Below are 17,349 nucleotides of genomic sequence, written 5' to 3'. Positions count from 1 at the left end.
TATGTTTATGCTTCAATTGTGTTCTTTATTTTAAATTACATTTTTTACCGTTCAAAAATAGTTTATTCTGTATGTGTAGGTACTAAAAAGCTTAAAAACTTAAAATTGTTCACATTTAACCTAAACTAGCCAGTTCAGCAAACCATACAATTTAATCACAAAGAGAACTAATGTTTCAAAACTATTAAAAATACATCCCCTGTGTTTTAGCTCTGCTTGCGGTACGACACTAGGGAATGCCACAGCCTTAATCCTGCTGCTGCTTATGAAAACGCAATAAGTACGGCACGTGATAGTCCACTATTTCACAATCGCTAAACTTAAACTCTAAACGTAGGTATGCCACATGATTTGTAATGCGATAGTTTTGATCCATCCAGTAGGAAAGTTGATTGGTTTTAGTAGTACGGATCCTTTGGTGGGGGTGCAGAGATCTTCTGCAAATGTGCCTTTGGCTGTTTGTATTCGTCAATTCTGCGTCTGTCACTAACTGAGCCGGGTGATTGCCGAAATCGCTGTCGCCACCAGTGACACAGCCCAGCTGGCCATATGCAATCGACTGCAGGTGGGGGTCCCCGTGGAGAATTTCGCTATATCTGAAAGTAGTAGGAAAGCAAATGGTAAATTTGTTGCTCAACCTTTGATTTTGTTTATCTATATTTATTAAAATGATCAAAACGACCTGTTTAAGATCCGAGCATATCTCACAGACTGTAATTGATTTTATCTAGTAGAAATTAGATAATTCTAAGGCCAAGATGACGGTGGTCGTGCTTATTGCGGTGAGGAAAAATCGATCTGCGGTTTGCCGATCGAGTTGCTGTTACGCATGACTAACTAGATCTGGAGAGCCACTTACTCACCGTGATAGACTCAAGTGGTCAAAGTCATTTGGTTCATATAACTGCCGTGACATTGATCTATATAGTTGGCTACTTTTCCTTCTAAGAATAGAATTCATCCAGAAAATCCAACACATTTAGTTTGTTAGGGATCATTAACTTGTCTCATGAATCATCAAATAAACAAATTCCCTGAAATACGCGTTCATTTTCCAGCCGTAAAATCGGTTGCTCCATAAATTCGACAAAACTGCCACTGAGTTCTGAAAACCACTGATTGTGTCAATAATTCCGCTCCCAGTCATGTGATGTTCTCGTCTCCTCTGCACCGCCGCATTGTATTTACTTTAAGCGTTCATAATCCAAACCAAACAAAAATAAATCCAGATCCCCACGTCTAATCGCCCGAGCGTGTCCGATCTAACAAACTAAAAGGCCAAAGCCATTCGACGTCCCCACCGCCGAATACACCGTCATCCGATAAACAGTGAGGTGTTAAGTGTTTGCCAAGTTGTTGCTTTGGGTAGCCCGTGGAATCAATCATCGATTCTCATATTCCTCCCCTTTCCCAAGCCATCCATCCACCGATGACCGGACAGCTTGTATTTAGCAAGTTTGCGATAGATCTACTCCATATAACATCGAAAATTGATTAACACCTACATAGTTGAAAGAATGTTTGTAAATCTTTCGAAGCGATGCATTTCAACGCTTTGAAATGGGTTCCCCTGCGAGTGCCTACCGTACTAGAAATCGTGTATGCTATAGTTCCAGCCCGATTTGTTTTTGAATGCTTTGAATTCACAACAAAAATCTCAGTCAATTAAATTGAGCTTGAACCACTGAAACCAGGAGTTACTGAAATACCAACTAGGGCCATTATCATTTTTTTTATGATGTGGGAATCGGGGCGTGGGCTACATGATCCTTATAAAACGAGTTGGGAATCATTTAAATTATTTTCTGTGCCCATGTTTTCTTTTATAGAATTAATCACAAGGTGTGGGATATTGGTGGCCACAGCGAGTTCCAGCAGCACGAGTAAGCCTCAAGGTGAGCAGCAAGAACACCAAGGAGAGCTAGGTCTTGTGCTAAGCCAGATGTTTGCACCGAAATCAAGCAGTAGCACACCTCAAAAAGGACTCCAGCTTGGGAAGACCAAATTGATGGAGGTCAGGAATAGAATAAGAGCAACGTCCACAAGGCAATAAAGGTAATGGTGATGGACATCAAAACCGCCGAACGTGAAGAAGATGTGCTGAGGACGAGATCCGTGACTACCGAAAGGGCACTGATCGAAGCAAAGGAGAAAGCAGCAGCTGAAGGAAAAAAAAAGTCAAAAACGACAAGGAAGACCACAAGGAGGAAGGATGGCGTATCGTCGAGAAGCCGAAGGAGAAGTGGAAAAAAACGGAAGGAAAAATAACTGAAGAAAAAGAAGAACAAAAGAAGGAGATACCCAAGACTCGTAGGGAGTGAAGTAAAGGCGATGCTCTGATCGTCGAAGGAAAAGACGTCGTATGCAGCACTCCTCCGGAAGGTTCTAGAGGATCCGGAGTTGAAGTAACTAGGAGAGAAAATGGTGAAAACCAGGCGCACCCAGAAAGGCGAGATGCTCTTTGAGCTGAAAAAGAATCCTGCGATCAAGAGCTCAGCCTTCTAGGAGCTCGTCGAAAAGTCTCTTGGCGAAGGGGCGAGCGTAAGAGCTCTATACCAGGAGACAGTGGTAGAGTGCAGGGACCTGGACGAGATCACTACAAAAGAGGAACTGAGAAGTGCGTTAAGAGTGCACTGTAATCTGGTAGATGTACCGAGGTCAATCCGGATAAGGAAGGCGTACGGCGGTATGCAAACGGTGGTGATACGGCTTTCGACAGTTGCAGCGAACAAGCTGCTGGAGACGGGCAAGGTCAAGGTTGGGTGGTCAGTGTGCTCACTGAAAGCCACTCCTTGGGTTACCAAGAAACTGGAGCGATGCTTCAAGTGCACGGGATTCGGTCACCAGGAGAGGAACTGCAATGGCCCCGACAGATCTGATCTATGCAGGAAATGTGGGGAAAAGCAAGCGAGGTGCATGCTCTGCAAAAAGAGGACGAAACGATCCTACGACGGGAGGCTTCAAATGCCTAGCATACAAAAAGGCAATGGCAGGCCAACAGTAATGGAGGTAACCAAAATAAACCTCAATCATTGCGACACTGCTCAGCAACTGTTGTGGCAGTCGACAACAGAAACAGAGTGCGACGTTGCAATAATTGCGAAACCGTATCGAGTCCCTCCCGATAACGGTAATTGGGTGGCGGATAGAGCTGGGATGTCTGCTATTCAAGTTATGGGCAGATACCCCATTCAAGAAGTGGTTGCGAGCTCATACGAAGGTTTCGTGATCGCCAAAATCAACGGAATCTTCATGTGTAGTTGTTACGCACCCCCCAGATAGACGATGGAGAAGTAACCGGTAGTCATCGGAGGTACTTCAATGCTTGGGCAGTAGAGTGGGGAAGCAGATGTTCCAATGGAAGAGGGCACAGTCTGCTGGAAGCTCTGGCAAAACTGGAAGTTATGCTGGCCAACGAAGGCACCAGCACCACTTTTTGCAGAGACGGCCATGAATCCATTATCGACGTTACTTTCTCCACCCGCGCAGGTACCGATAGCTAATCGATAACAAATGAATATCTTAATGTGGTATGATACCAGATTTTGGTATGCATGTGGTATAAAACCTTGTTTTGATTTTGATCAGTTATCGAAATATTTTGTAAAATATCAAATGAATACCAAAATAACAAAATGCGATCTTTCAGTTTTTAGACAATAACACCTAAAAGAGTTATTGAATTGGTATTAGAAGACCTTCATAATAACAAGCTGTGGTATACTGGCATCTTAAAAAGCATCTGTTATCCGTTTGTTATTGTAATAACAAAATTATTTATTAGTTCGTTATTCGTAGAACATTTTTGTGGTATTATTTTTGGTATTTTACCTCTTATGTCAGCCGCACTAATACCATATTTAGGTTGCAAGTTATGCTATTTCCATACCTGAATTTGGTATTAATGAGTTATTTTTTCCTGCTCGGGCAGTACGGGCAGACGAAGGCTATCGACAAGGATCTTTTCGTTGAAGCACTTCGTTTGGACAGGAGCCCCGTGGTTCTGAACGTGGACGAGCTGACAGAAACGTTAGTGAGAGTATGTGACACGACCATGCCGAGAAAACTGGAGCCAAATAACAGACAGCGTCCAGTTTACTGCTGGAACGAGGCACTTAGCACCCTCCGCGCTAGTTGTCTCAGAGCCAGAAGACATGTTCAGAGAGCAAGAACAGAAGCAGACAGAGAGGAACGAAGAGGAGTATTTCGAGCGGCCAGGGCCGCATTTAAACGAGAGATAAAGCAGAGCAAGTTAAACTGTTTTAAGGAGCTGTGTCGAGACGATGATGCCAACCACTGGGGCGACGCATACCGAGTGGTGATGGCGAAGATCATAGGTCCAACGATGCCCGCTAAAATGTGCCCAGAGAAGCTGAAAGTCATCGTGGAAGGACTGTTCCCGAAGCACGACCCAATGACCTGGCCACCTACACCGTACGGAGAAGGAGAAGGAGATAACATCGAAGTCACTAACGAGGAACGAAGTCGATTGAAGGTGAAGAAAACTCCCGGTCCAGAAGGAAACCCCAACCTAGCGTTGAAAGTGGCGATCCAAGCATCCCCGGACATGTTCAGGATGTTGCTGCAGAAATGCCTGGACGAGAGTCACTTCCCTGACATGTGGAAGATACAGAAGCTAGTGTTGCTACCGCAACCAGGAAAACCACCGGATGATCCAGCATCGTTCAGGCCTATATGTCTGCTGGATACACTCGGGAAACTCTTGGAGAGGATCATCCTAAATAGGCTGATGAAATGCACGGAGAGTGAGCACGGATTGTCGGAGAGGCAGTTCGGATTCCGGAAAGGGAGATGCAATTCGGACAGTGGTCGAGAGAGCTGAGAAGGCGTCCAAACAGAAGCGGAGAGGAGATCGATATTGCGCCGTGATAACGATCGAGGTCAAGAATGCGTTCAACAGCGCCAGCTGGGAGGCCATCGCCGAAGCACTGCATAGTATGAGGGTCCCTGACTACCTGTACAGGATCCTGAGGAGTTATTTCCAGAACCGGGTTCTGGTCTACGAGACAGACATGGGACTTTCGCGGATTGCGCGTAAGTGTATCTGCTTACGGGTCCGCCCCTCCGTTTTTGGCCCTTCTTAAAATGGTTAATTGAATACAACCAGGTATCGTACTTGATCAAGTTATACTTGGAGGATAATCCACTGTCTAATGGCTGTGCCTTGCAACAATAAGTGGTATCCTTTACATCACATCACATCACATCACGAGACAGACATGGGACAGAGATCGATTAGGATTACAACGGGAGTTCCACAAGGCTCCATCCTTGGTCCAACGCTGTGGAACGGGATGTACAATGGCGTGCTAACGCTGAAACTGCCCAAAGGAGTTGAGTTCGTTGGCTTTGCGGACGACGTCGTCTTGACGGTAGCAGGCGAGACGCTGGAAGAGGTGGAAGTGTTGTCAACCGAGGCGATCGATATGATTGGTAACTGGATGCAAGGAGCGAAGCTGCAGATAGCCCACCACAAAACGGAAGCGTTATTGGTCAGTAACTGTAAAGCGGTACAGCGGGCAGAAATCACCGTCGGGGAGCACACCATAGCCTCGAAGCGTGTGTTAAAATACCTGGGAGTGATAATCGATTACCGGCTAAACTTCAACAGCCACGTCGAATATGCCTGTGAGAAGGCTTCGAAGGCCATCAACGCGATATCTAGAATCATGCCGAACAACGCTGGTCCCAGCAGTAGCAAGAGGCGTCTTCTGGCCAGCGTGTCATCATCGATACTGAGATATGGAGGTCCAGCCTGGGTTCCAGCGCTGGAAACGAAGCAGAACCAAAGGAAACTGAGCAGTACGTTCCGGCTCATGGCCATGCGAGTCGTGAGTGCGTACAGAACCATCTCGTCGGAAGCAGTATGCGTTATCGCAGGTATGATCCCTATCGGCATCACCCTGGCGGAGGACAGCGAGTGCTACAGGCGGAGAGAAGCCGGAAGAGTACGGAAAGTTGTGAGAGTGGAATCATTGGCTAAGTGGCAACAGAAGTGGAACACGACGGAGAACGGTAGATGGACACATAGACTAATACCGATTCTTTCGACCTGGGTGAACAGAAAACACGGAGAAGTCAATTTCCACCTAACGCAGTTCCTGTCTGGCCACGGCTGCTTCAGGAAATACCTGCATCGGTTCGGACACGCAGCGTCACCCCTCTGTCCGGAGTGTGGCAACGTCGATGAAACGCCGGAGCATGTGGTATTCGACTGTCCAAGGTTCGAGGCAGTGCGAACGGAGATGCCCGTCCTTAACGTGGAGAATGTGTCGAGAGGAGGGCACTTGGAATGCCGTCAGCAGGGCAGTCACGCAGATTATGTCGGAGCTGCAGCGTAAATGGAGAGAAGAGCAGCGATCTAGCAACGCCAGCTAGCGCTGAGAGTACGACAAGTGCATGAGCACAGCCACCCCCCGAAGTAGTCGCTTCACAGTGGTCCCGGGGGAATCCAGGCAGAGGAGAGAGTAAGGAATGGGTTTTAGTGGAGCTGCACTAGGCAACTAGTGGATACCACACCGTGCCAACTTCACCTGGCCTGTCTTCTTGAAGCTTTCCTAAACCTTACTATAAAAAAAAAAGAAAAAAAACACACGCACACACACACACATGCGCGGTCCATTTGTCTGTTTCTTCGTTATAACAGCATTTAAGATCTGTATTTGGCAGAGAGACGACACCTTATCCATAGAGGTAACTCTAAGACTAGTAGGTCCCGAAGAAACGTGCTCAACTTTTTGGCTCAGCTCTGGTACTCTCTTCGGTCCCAAGCTAATCGATTCACCCCTCGAAACATAGGAAAAACCAATAACCCCTCACTTTACCTGTCAAACTTTCATAGCGAATCAAAACAAACATTGCGTAGTACTAGAATTTCGACTAGAATGGGGTACGTTAATCGTTTGCTTGAGACCAATAGGCTAGTCAAGTAGTGAGCCAATTCAAAATCGTTAGTTTCGTATTGATTGTTGCCTTATCCCTGTTAAAATAGAATATTTAGCATCCTTGCCTGTGGGGTGTACTAAAGCCCTACAGTAAAAGTATGGACGTCTGTCAAAAGTTGTTCCAATCGAACCGTCAAAATGCACCGCTTTGCTCGATTGGAACAGCTTTTTTTCAGTTTTGTGGTGACAATCGTCCATACTTTTACTGTAGGGATTTAGGGTGTACACTAGACTGATGCAAATTTTGACTTTTTCGCTCCACAGTGCTTAAATGGTTTCAAATCGGGTCCTGATTAGCCTCCCAAAGTAACAACTCATTTGGTTAGAAACAGACTTCGCACAAGCCATTTGAAGTTTACATGTAAATTACTATGAGAAATCTCAACTTTTTGTTCAGTGCCTTCTATTCTTTTTCCATATTGAGCTGCAAAACAGTTCGATGGCCATTCTTATAGAAAATTTTCTCAGCTACAACTTTGCTGAAGATCGTTTCTAGGTAAAACGAGACAGGAAAAAGTTATTAATTATGTAAGAGATTTGTAAACTTATGACATGATCAAGCAGCTGCTCTGTAGGCAACACTGTATTTTGCAGTGTGACATAGTAGCCATGATTTTTGTGTCCTATTCAACGCCCCAGAAACACCAATGTTGCCTGCTGAGCAGTTGATTGAGCATGATCATAAGACATCAGCGCATTGAACCATTGATAACTTTCGATCCTTGCATTTAATCAAAAAGCGGTCTTGAGCAAAGTTGTAGCTGGAAAAATTTCCTACAAGTACAATTGAAAGTTTTTGAAGCAGACCGATATGGTGAATTATTAGATAGACATGAACAAAAATCTTGGATTTACCATAGTAATTCCCATACAAACTTCAAATGGTTTGTGCCATCTCAGTTTCTCACCAAATGGGTTCAAATTTTGAGAGGTTAGTCAGGATCCGATTTGGAATCGTTTAAGTATTGTGGAGTGAAAATTTCAAATTTTGCATCACTCTAGCGTACACATAACTTAATATATTACTATTCACCATGGACAAGTGCACCGATGGATTTGAGTTCAAACACTCGAGAAAAAGTAACACAAGGTGTGGGCAATGTTTACTAATCACGTGTATCAACATTTAGTGTTCATAATTAGTAAACATTTCCCGCAGCTCATGTCACTTTTTCTCGAGTGAATGAACTAAATTTCATCGGTGCACTCGTCCATTGTGCACGGTAAGAAAAAGGTACTCAACGGAAAGTTCACTTTTACCTACTTTTGACTAGTTTGTCTCCTTTTCTCCTTCTATTGTTGTCAAAAACGGAGCAGCAAAACCACCCAACAGGGGTAGTAAAGAGTGGGAACTCAACGTTGAGTATAATCATATTTACCTGAAGTGAGTGAAAAGAACTTAATTTTTGGTACTTTTTTCTAACCGTGTGTAATAATATCCATCGCAAAGCCACCTGTTAAACTGTCAGATGGATGAACTCATTGATTCACTAGCAAAACTTTATGCAGTCAGCACGACGATCGTCCTCTTTCCGTAGCAGACCATCGAAGGTACATATAAGGCGTGCGTTGCTGTAGTTCCGTGTCCTTTATGAGTGATTCTCTCCCAGCTAGCTTTTACTTGAACTTCTGTATATCCCGTGACAGTCTTCATATTGCTGTTGTTTACAAGTATATTTTCCAAGACTTCCTTCGAAAATGAAGTGCCTGGTTCTTTTTTGCACGAACAAAACAACTCCCGGATTCAAAAACATCGGTTTATTCCGATTTTCGGTCGATGATGTGATGCGTGATATTTGGCGAAAGTTCTGTAATATTCCAGCAGATAGTGATGTTTCGGAAAGCAGCAGACTGTGTAGTGTAAGTAAATAAAAAAATATTTTAATATACGGTAAAACTATTTCATGTTTTTTTTTCAGTTCCACTTCGAATCCTGTGACATACCCATACCTGCGTCAAACAAGGGAAAAAATCTTGCGACGCCGGACCGTCACTCCTGTATATAAGTTTGTTCCACTAATTTCAAATATACAGGAGTTGGACGAAGAGTTAGGAGTCATGAATCCGAATTCAATTGAAATGGAAACACAAGAGAATAACGATGCCGATATTTCTGTGGCATGGGAGCATTCTAACCAGGAGACCCAATTGGCGAAGAGGAAGAGGCAATCAGTTCAGGAGTATGAACTCGATTCGCAAATCGATTTAAACGAAAAGAAGATTTATGAAGGGTAATTAAAAAAGCGAAAGTAATACTTATTTTATTTTTTCATTCTAGTCGTATCGATGCACTAAAGAGCAATATAATGTATTAAAATATACAGTTAACCAACAGAAAGCAATGCTCGATAAACACGATGCAAAGCCCAGTTTGGCAATGTCATCATTGAAAAGAACCCTCAACCCAGACCAGGTCGAGGTTTTACTCGACAACAAAAGAAATCCTAAGAAGTGGAGTGATATCACCATAACAGAAAGTTTGAAGACAAAATGCGTGTGTGTGGAAAACAAGACTACGAACATGAACGAAAGAAATATCCTCTTCCATCACAAAGGACACTACAAAGGAGAATGTAAGATTTATAATTCGACACTGGAGTTCTTAATTAAGAGCAACTGAAGATAAAATGTAACACCATGGTGCCCGAAGATCTCGACTGCGGAATTATATTCGACGAGATGTTCATAGAGGAAAAACGAAGCTACTGTGTAGCCAATGATAAGTTTTACGGTAACGCCACGATTTCCGGACTAGCAGGGGTTGACAGTCATGTGTTGGTGCTGATGCTTGTAGGAGTTAGAAGTCGGTGGAAACAAGTGGTGGGCTATCACTTTACCAGTAATACGATTTTTGAAGGGGCGCTCAAAGACATGATCTTTGAAATAATCGAGAATGTTGAAGCGGGTTGTAAAGTGCATTTTATTACGTCTGATTGAGGGCCAAACAACAAAAAGTTGTAAATTGTTAAGGTCTATAATCACATAAAAACGTTTTCATGCAAAGTTAACCTATACTCCATCCTCTTGATAGTACACGAGTAATCAAAGTAATGCGCGATTTGGTGCCCGTCTTCAAATCTGCAGTTCAAGGCTGGATCAAAAATCAATTAATTTTTCTTCCTGCAGATGTTTTGAATCCATTGGGTTCATTTCGAACGAAATAAGCCTTTTTTCATCTCAGAGATTTAGTGCACTATGAAAATCAGAACCTACTGAAAGTTTCATATGGTCTCAAACCCGAAGACGTAAGTTTGATGCTATGAAAGTTATCAATTCACATAAATATGTTAATCAAAATATTGCGGCAGCGGCGCCGGTGGTGTAGTGGTAAGCGTGATTAACTCTCACCCCAGCAGGTCTGGGTTCAATCCCAGTCGGCACCACCGGGATGTTCTGAGGCATAACATCTCTGATCACGCCTTCCTTCGGGAGGGAAGTAAAGCCGTTGGTCTCCGGTTCATGAGTTGATGGGTCGATAGGTAGGGTCCAGGTATGGGAGCTGCCTCCCTGGCGTCGGTAGTATTGGTGCTTAGCTCGGAAAACAAGATCGACGGAAAACAAATCAAGAAAAAAAAAATATTGCGGCTGCTTTGTGCTTGTACAGGCAACTCACAAATCGACCGGAAGTATTGTTGATAGCACACTTACTCGAATGTCTCTAAAAATAGTTTTGGCTGTCGAAACTATTGAATCTGCTTTGAATAAAAGTCTTATTTATTTTTTAGATTACCCGATTTTGTCAGCCCCTCCATGCATCAGACTTTTATTTTTTTTTAATAATTTCACATAGTTGTTATTCCAAATCTTTCTCATTCACCTTCAAGATGAATGTTTAAGGTATACTTTGGTACAATAAAATAAGACCACTGAAAAAACGCATGAATATTAGAAAAGGTTTTCAAAAATGGGGTTGACAAAATCGGGCCATTACTGTATTTAACTATTTTTTTTGGTCCATCAATATTAATATTAAAGTTATTATTGTAGGTAATTACGAAAAATATGCAGAAACACTGCAATTTTTCGTTACATTCAAGGAACTCACTTGCAACATAGAGGTAGGACAAAGGCGAAAAGCGAAATAACGTGCCTATGGTTACCTGGGTTAAGTAATCGCTGGGTGAATTCAGATTAACGTTTTTGTTTTTCAGGCACCATCATTTCTACCGTTTTCAAGGATTGCAGGAGCATTCGGGTGCATCAAGACCAATATGCCGGTAAAACTGGCTGGCTTCCTTGAATATTTTAAAGTTAAATACATTTCAGGACGAAACAGCAACAATAGGCCGATGTTTCTTTCTGCCGTCTTGTAGAATCACAAAGTGGTGAAGGAGCAACTGCCTTTAACGACCAATTCACTCGAAGCTCGGCTTAGGCGCTGGACAGAGGTTGTTGCATGCAACCATTTATCAATTACCAGAATAATCCTGGAATTGTGAACCGAGAAGCAGGCAATTGAAGGACGGATTCTGCGCATATTGCAAGGAGACGTTCAACAAGGAGCACGAAACCATCTGGAAAAGATCAAAGAAATATGCTTGAAAAGTGACGATATCATCGATGTAAACTTTGTTGACAGTGCTGCTCTTTTGTTGCCGTCAAAAAATAATAATAAAGGGTTGTGTTCTAGACGCGACCGCAGTATGACGTAGAACTACACCAAATTGATGTATGTCATGCATTTTCGACTATTATACTTTATCTTATGGTTCAAAACTCGCGACAATTCATGTTAGCATAATCGACCACTGACTGTTCATCTTACGCCTGAGAAATAACTTTATTGATCGTATCACCGAAATCAAACCAAAATCAGGGAGGGTGACCAGAAGTGCAGTTCACAGAGAGCAGCGATCGTTCAAAGCGCAAATACACAAGAAATTCGATCCATTTACTCCCCAGAAGCGCAACTGATTTCTCCGGAAAAGGCAATCGCAGTGATAGTGCAAGCTGATTTAAGCAAGAATGCCTATCAAGTTGTCAGGGAACCAGTGAAAGATCGGTACCCGGCATACAAGACAGTTTTAAAAGCCGAAAAAAATCAGTGTCAGAATGCGGTGTTAAAATTCAGCTACAGGCGATTCTTAATAAGACATCCAAAAGACTTATCAAAAGCCTGGAAGAAGTTCTGAGATTTCAATCTAAAAACCTATTGGGGAAACTACACCTTGCTATTAAATGGGGATGTGGTGGGGGCTTAGGTCTTGCGGAATATAAGCAGAAGTTTGCGAATTCTGAGAACAAGGATTCACAAAAAAAAATCACTTCGTTTGTACCTCTACGTCTAGCTGTCTAGCAAGGTGGTACGCAAATATTCTGGGACAATGAACATCCTCAATATTCTTGTCGGCCAATCAATCCTTAATTTCGTCCAGAAACAGAAGAAGCTATTTTGGAGGAATGTGAAAGAATGAAAAAAGAGACCGATGGATTAAGACCATTCGAAACAGTTTTGAATGTCATGAAGGTAATTGTGAACAATTCACATTAACAAAATATCCCACGAACCAATTAATTATATGATTTGAGTAGTAGCTATACCAAAGATCCGAGAGATGTCGCTCCTTCAGTGGTAGGAAAATCATTTTTGCAGTATGAAGAATACCAGAAAATCACAGAGAACAGACATGGAGGCTCGAATAAAATTTCTCTAAAAACTTGTGTAAAGATTCCTATTCGACTTAAGCGCCACTAACGGCGACTTCCCCACTTAAAAACCCTCTTTGACAACATGATGGCGCTGGCGTTGCACAAATTACACTAGACACTAAGTGCTAGTAGCGCCAAGTGGCAATTTTCAACAGAAAATTTATCGATACTAGCGCCAAATTGGTCGAAAGTGGAAAATTTATAGAGAAAATCAGAAGATGCTAACACCACGTAACGGCGACGTTCCCACTTATTTTACACAAGTTTCTGACCGAACTTGAACGTCTGTTCTCTGTGAGAAAATCCACGATTTGTGACTAAAAATGCTTTCACAGAAGGAAGCAAATTAACGAGTGTTTACCTTATCACCATAGTAATGTACTCGTGCAATTTTTGTGCATCTAAATCTGCTCATAAAGACGATAATGAATAAAAACTGAAAATTTTCATGCATTTCCAAATGGTTTCCTACCATACCCATACATTCGAAAGTGACTGCCCCTCTGGATGTTTTTTTTTTTTTTCCTTTGGTTTGTTTTTTCCGTCGATCTTGTTTTCCGTGCTGAGCACCAATGCTACCGACGTGCCAGGAAGGCAGCTCTCCCACACCTGGGCCCTACCTATCGACCCATCAACTCATGAACCGGGGACCAACGGCTTTACTTCCCATCCAAAGGAAGGCGTGATCAGAGATGTTATGCCTCAGAACATCCCGGCGGCGCCGACTGGGATTGAACCCAGGCCTGCTGGGGTGAGAAGTAATCACGCTTACCACTACACCACCGGCGCCGTTACCCCTCTGGATGTGGATGATGTAAAAAACAACAAAACATGATTAATTCCTCGAACAAGGCAATTGATACACCACCCATATATGATCGCAGTGCAATCTGGTGAGTGCACATTGAAACTGTTGGGAGTCCCCCGTCAACTTCACCACACTGTACCAAACCACCGTCCTCTGTTCGAATGAAACCTCAAACCATTCAAATCGAAACCGCATTTTCGAAAGATAGCTGCAATCGGATGACAGTTGTTTTGAAATCAGAGCATTTTCCATTTTCATAACAGGATGAACATTGTTATGAAAAGGGATAGGGCTTTCAGATGGAATGCGTAATGCACTCTGCAGGAAGATAGTCATCTTAAATTGAAATGCATTTGTTATTGGTTCAGCCCCTTAACACGAATCATTCAAAACGATGATGTAAATAATTCTATCCAACGTCATTTGATACTCTGAGCAGACAAACGAGGTGGAAGCATCGCTATCAAAGGTGGTACGAACATTGGTAAAGCGTGGAAACCGTAGATTGTCTATTTCGTGGTGGAGGATGTTTCCTCTACCAACAAGTTATTTTTGTATCAATGAAGAATGGCTGTTCATGGCTATTCAATATGGAAATGTAAACAATCGTATTAATAATCTAATCTAAAACATTTGCAAGTCATCCCATCCTTAAATTGTTGTCCTCTGAGTCCTGTATGTTTCACAGCCAATTTTCAAAAAATTATCATCCTTTATTTGGAAGACAGTCATATGAATGCTCATCAGTTGATGACGAGTTCAACCATAAGGAAATCATCCGAAATTCGATAGCATATTGTTAAAGGGCTCGAGCAATACAATAATCAGTCGAAGTATTGCGGATGTTTTCGTTCAGTGCACCAGGACTCAATAACTCTAGATAGAGCTGGAATTAGGGCGTAACAGCTTTTGTAAAAAATCACTTCTATCGATGATTTCTAGGAATTCAAGGCACGTCCACGCAGACCAACCTAACCATCGGATAGGGGAAGTCTTTCTTTACCCGATGAGGATGTTGGTTTGCGTGGGCGAGCCTTAAATTTCTAGAAATCATCAAGAGAAGTCATTGTTTACAAAAGCTGTTAGGCCCTAATTCCAGCTCTATCTAGAACTGATAGTTATCAGTATGACAGATGCCAGCGCGAACGTTGATGATTAGCTGAGGGAAGAGGAAGATATTATCATTCTCACTTTTTTTGTGATTGCTCCGATTTTCAATCATTACCACTTTATACGCAACAAAAACACTTGAGAAAACAATCACACATCCAAGCGCGCATCATGATGGGCTTGTATATATGTTTTGCTTTCGAGTGAACGAGTTTCCACAACCACCACCGGTATCAGTAAGATGCAAATCTCTTATGGTACATAATTGATGATTTGCGAAGCTGCTGCTTAAAATAATCTATATAAGCATAGAGGTATACATGGACAAAACATTCCCTCGGCCTGAATAATTTTTCAACACCCCAGCCACTGGAAATGCAACTTATCGAAATCAATGCTAAACAAACATAATAAAATATGCCACCTTCCTTGGCCAACGCAGCACGCATTCTATTAAAAAATTACGTTGTAATAACGATTACTTTCCTATTTATTTTTATAACGTGTGTTTGTCAACGCCGGCGAATGTAAACGTAAACGGAAGCTGCCGATGCTGAATGATGACGATTAGTGTACCGTCTGTTCAGTGGTGTTGATTCGTACAGGCATAGATGTTGATGTGCGTGTTTTCTTTCAACGCTGCAGTTCAACGGTGTCTCGTCACAAACCGTTTGGTGCTCTTATCTGACTATAAATTCCAAAGAATGAAGGGGGTCTGTTTTAGGTTGAGCTGCATACAAGACAAGATCTTCGAAGGGATGGTGGCTACCTTACATACATACATACAGTGCAGATTCATTGACACTTAGTTTAATGAAAAATACCCCTTTAAAGCTAATGATATCAATCGGTTCTGTTACTGTGAATGCTGTTATTAAATGTCAGTTAAATAAATTTGAAAATTCGATAGTGAGCATGCATAAGGGCGTAAACGCGGCGTCGATTCTCTCTTTTGATAATAACTGGCTAGATTTAACGTTTCTCGGTGCGTTTGTTGTTGCTTTTGATAGCCAATACAATCTATTTCAATTCTGCATTGAACAAATTGTAGAAAATTGTTTCGTTAAGCTATAACAATGCAAAGAGAAAATCGATGAATAGAATCGATCATCGCGTATACGTCCTTATGCATCATCACTGTCGAATTATGCTGTAATATAAAGCTTATCATTGCATTATGTCCTAAGTAACATTGATCGACTCTCTCTTTCGTTTATAACTTGAGCACACAGCGGCGCCGGTGGTGTTGTGGTAAGCTTGATTACCTCTCACTCCAGCAGGCCTGGGTTCAATCCCAGTCGGCGCCGCCGGGATGCTCTGAGGCATAACATCTCTGATCACGTCTTCCTTCGGAAGGGAAGTAAAGCCGTTGGTCCCCGGTTCATGAGTTGATGGGTCGATAGGTAGGGTCCAGGTGTGGGAGCTGCCTTCCTGGCGTCGGTGGCATTGGTGCTCAGCACGAAAAACAAGATCGACGGAAATCAAAAAAAAAAAAAGACTTGAGCACATCTATACAGAGCTGGAAAAAGGGCCCATCTGCTTTGCTCGATTCTCAGCTGCAACAACATTCCCTGTTGTAGGGGAAATGGCTCTAATGTTGGGCTATGGATCTAAGATTGGGCCCATCGCTAAAAATCTGCTATTTATTAATTTTATCTAGATGAACGCATCTAATGGATATTTTGGTAGCTATTGAAAATTTAGTCGATTGCTGAATTTATGTATGGGCCCAAATTAAGGGCATTTAGACCGACATTACATCCATTTCCCCTATATGACGATTTGGACGATAGATAAAAACCTCCTTTATCATGCTATGTGGCAAAAATAGCAAGAAAACTGTTTGCCTAGCCGTGGTTATCAAAAGAGAAAGTCGATTAAGAGAATCGATCAAACCAGATGGGCCCTTTTTCCAGCTCTGTATAGACATAATCGTTACTTGTTGTGTTTGTCGTATTCGATGCTAGAGAAAAGCTTATTTTATCAATCTGTGTGCTGAAAAATACATGGGAATGTCTACTATGGAGAACAAAGAGAAAGTCGATGAAGCCAATCTGTCAATGTTACTAGGAGCTTAAAATCTACTTTTTTGTTAAGAGAAACTCGTCAGTCTCATGATAAAACTCTAACAAGATTTTTCTTGATACTTATAACCGAAAATGTTATACGTACCCACTAAAAACGAAACACATAATGATCGATTTCCAGGCAGTTCCAGGCCAAATAGCAGTAGATGGAATAGAGTTTAAGCTTTTAATAGATACGTAAAAACAAGTAGATTTTAATTCTAGTAATAAACTCTATTTGTTTTTGCGTTGTAAAAATTAAGGGAGAAATGCTCGCTGCACATCTCGTACTTTAAGTGTAACAATTCATTGGTGTTGATTCAAATGTTAAGATTTACCTACTCTTTGCATATCTATAGTAAACTATGATCCTAATCTATCAATTACTTTAAAGAAAAACAAATTTCAAAACCTGAGTGAAAAGTTATTAACAAATGAGCAGTTGGTGTATACAACTGTGTATGCCAAGCATGCGTGTAGGAATCGGAAATCGATGTCTGACGCCATTTTCAAAACCAAGATGGTGACTTCCGGTTACATAAAAACAGCAAAATAATGTTAAATAACCCACAATATGGATATCTTAAGAATCGGGGTGACTTGTTAAAACCGGAAATCCATAACTGACCCCATTTTGAAACCCAAGATGCCAGCATCAGGTTAGAGAAACACTGGAAAATACTGTCAAATACTCCACAATATGAGTATTTTTTTAAATCTGGGTGACATCCATCCACCATATTGGATCAAA

The 17,349-nt window shown here is 42.1% G+C and overlaps 1 protein-coding gene and 1 pseudogene across 1 annotated transcript in view; one reads left to right on the top strand and one right to left on the bottom strand.

Moving 5' to 3' along the window:
• Positions 1–9: 9 nt before the first annotated feature.
• The window catches only part of LOC135706944 (uncharacterized), a 60,333-nt gene continuing 42,993 nt past the window's right edge, over positions 10–17,349 (bottom strand). The window contains exon 3 of the mRNA XM_065228633.1: positions 10–596. Within this exon, the coding sequence (XP_065084705.1) occupies positions 487–596 (110 nt within the window). The 3' untranslated portion in view covers positions 10–486. The remainder of the gene's footprint in view (positions 597–17,349) is intronic.
• Positions 4,415–10,129, top strand: LOC135706947 (uncharacterized; annotated as a pseudogene).

The sequence above is a fragment of the Ochlerotatus camptorhynchus genome, unplaced genomic scaffold (genome assembly GCF_037179485.1).
Source record: "Ochlerotatus camptorhynchus isolate MF236.1 unplaced genomic scaffold, CSIRO-AGI_Acam_v1.1 ptg000298l, whole genome shotgun sequence".
Classification (NCBI taxonomy): domain Eukaryota; kingdom Metazoa; phylum Arthropoda; class Insecta; order Diptera; family Culicidae; genus Ochlerotatus; species Ochlerotatus camptorhynchus.
Note: the sequence above shows the minus strand (reverse complement) of the source record. Positions and strands in the feature narration are given on the sequence as shown.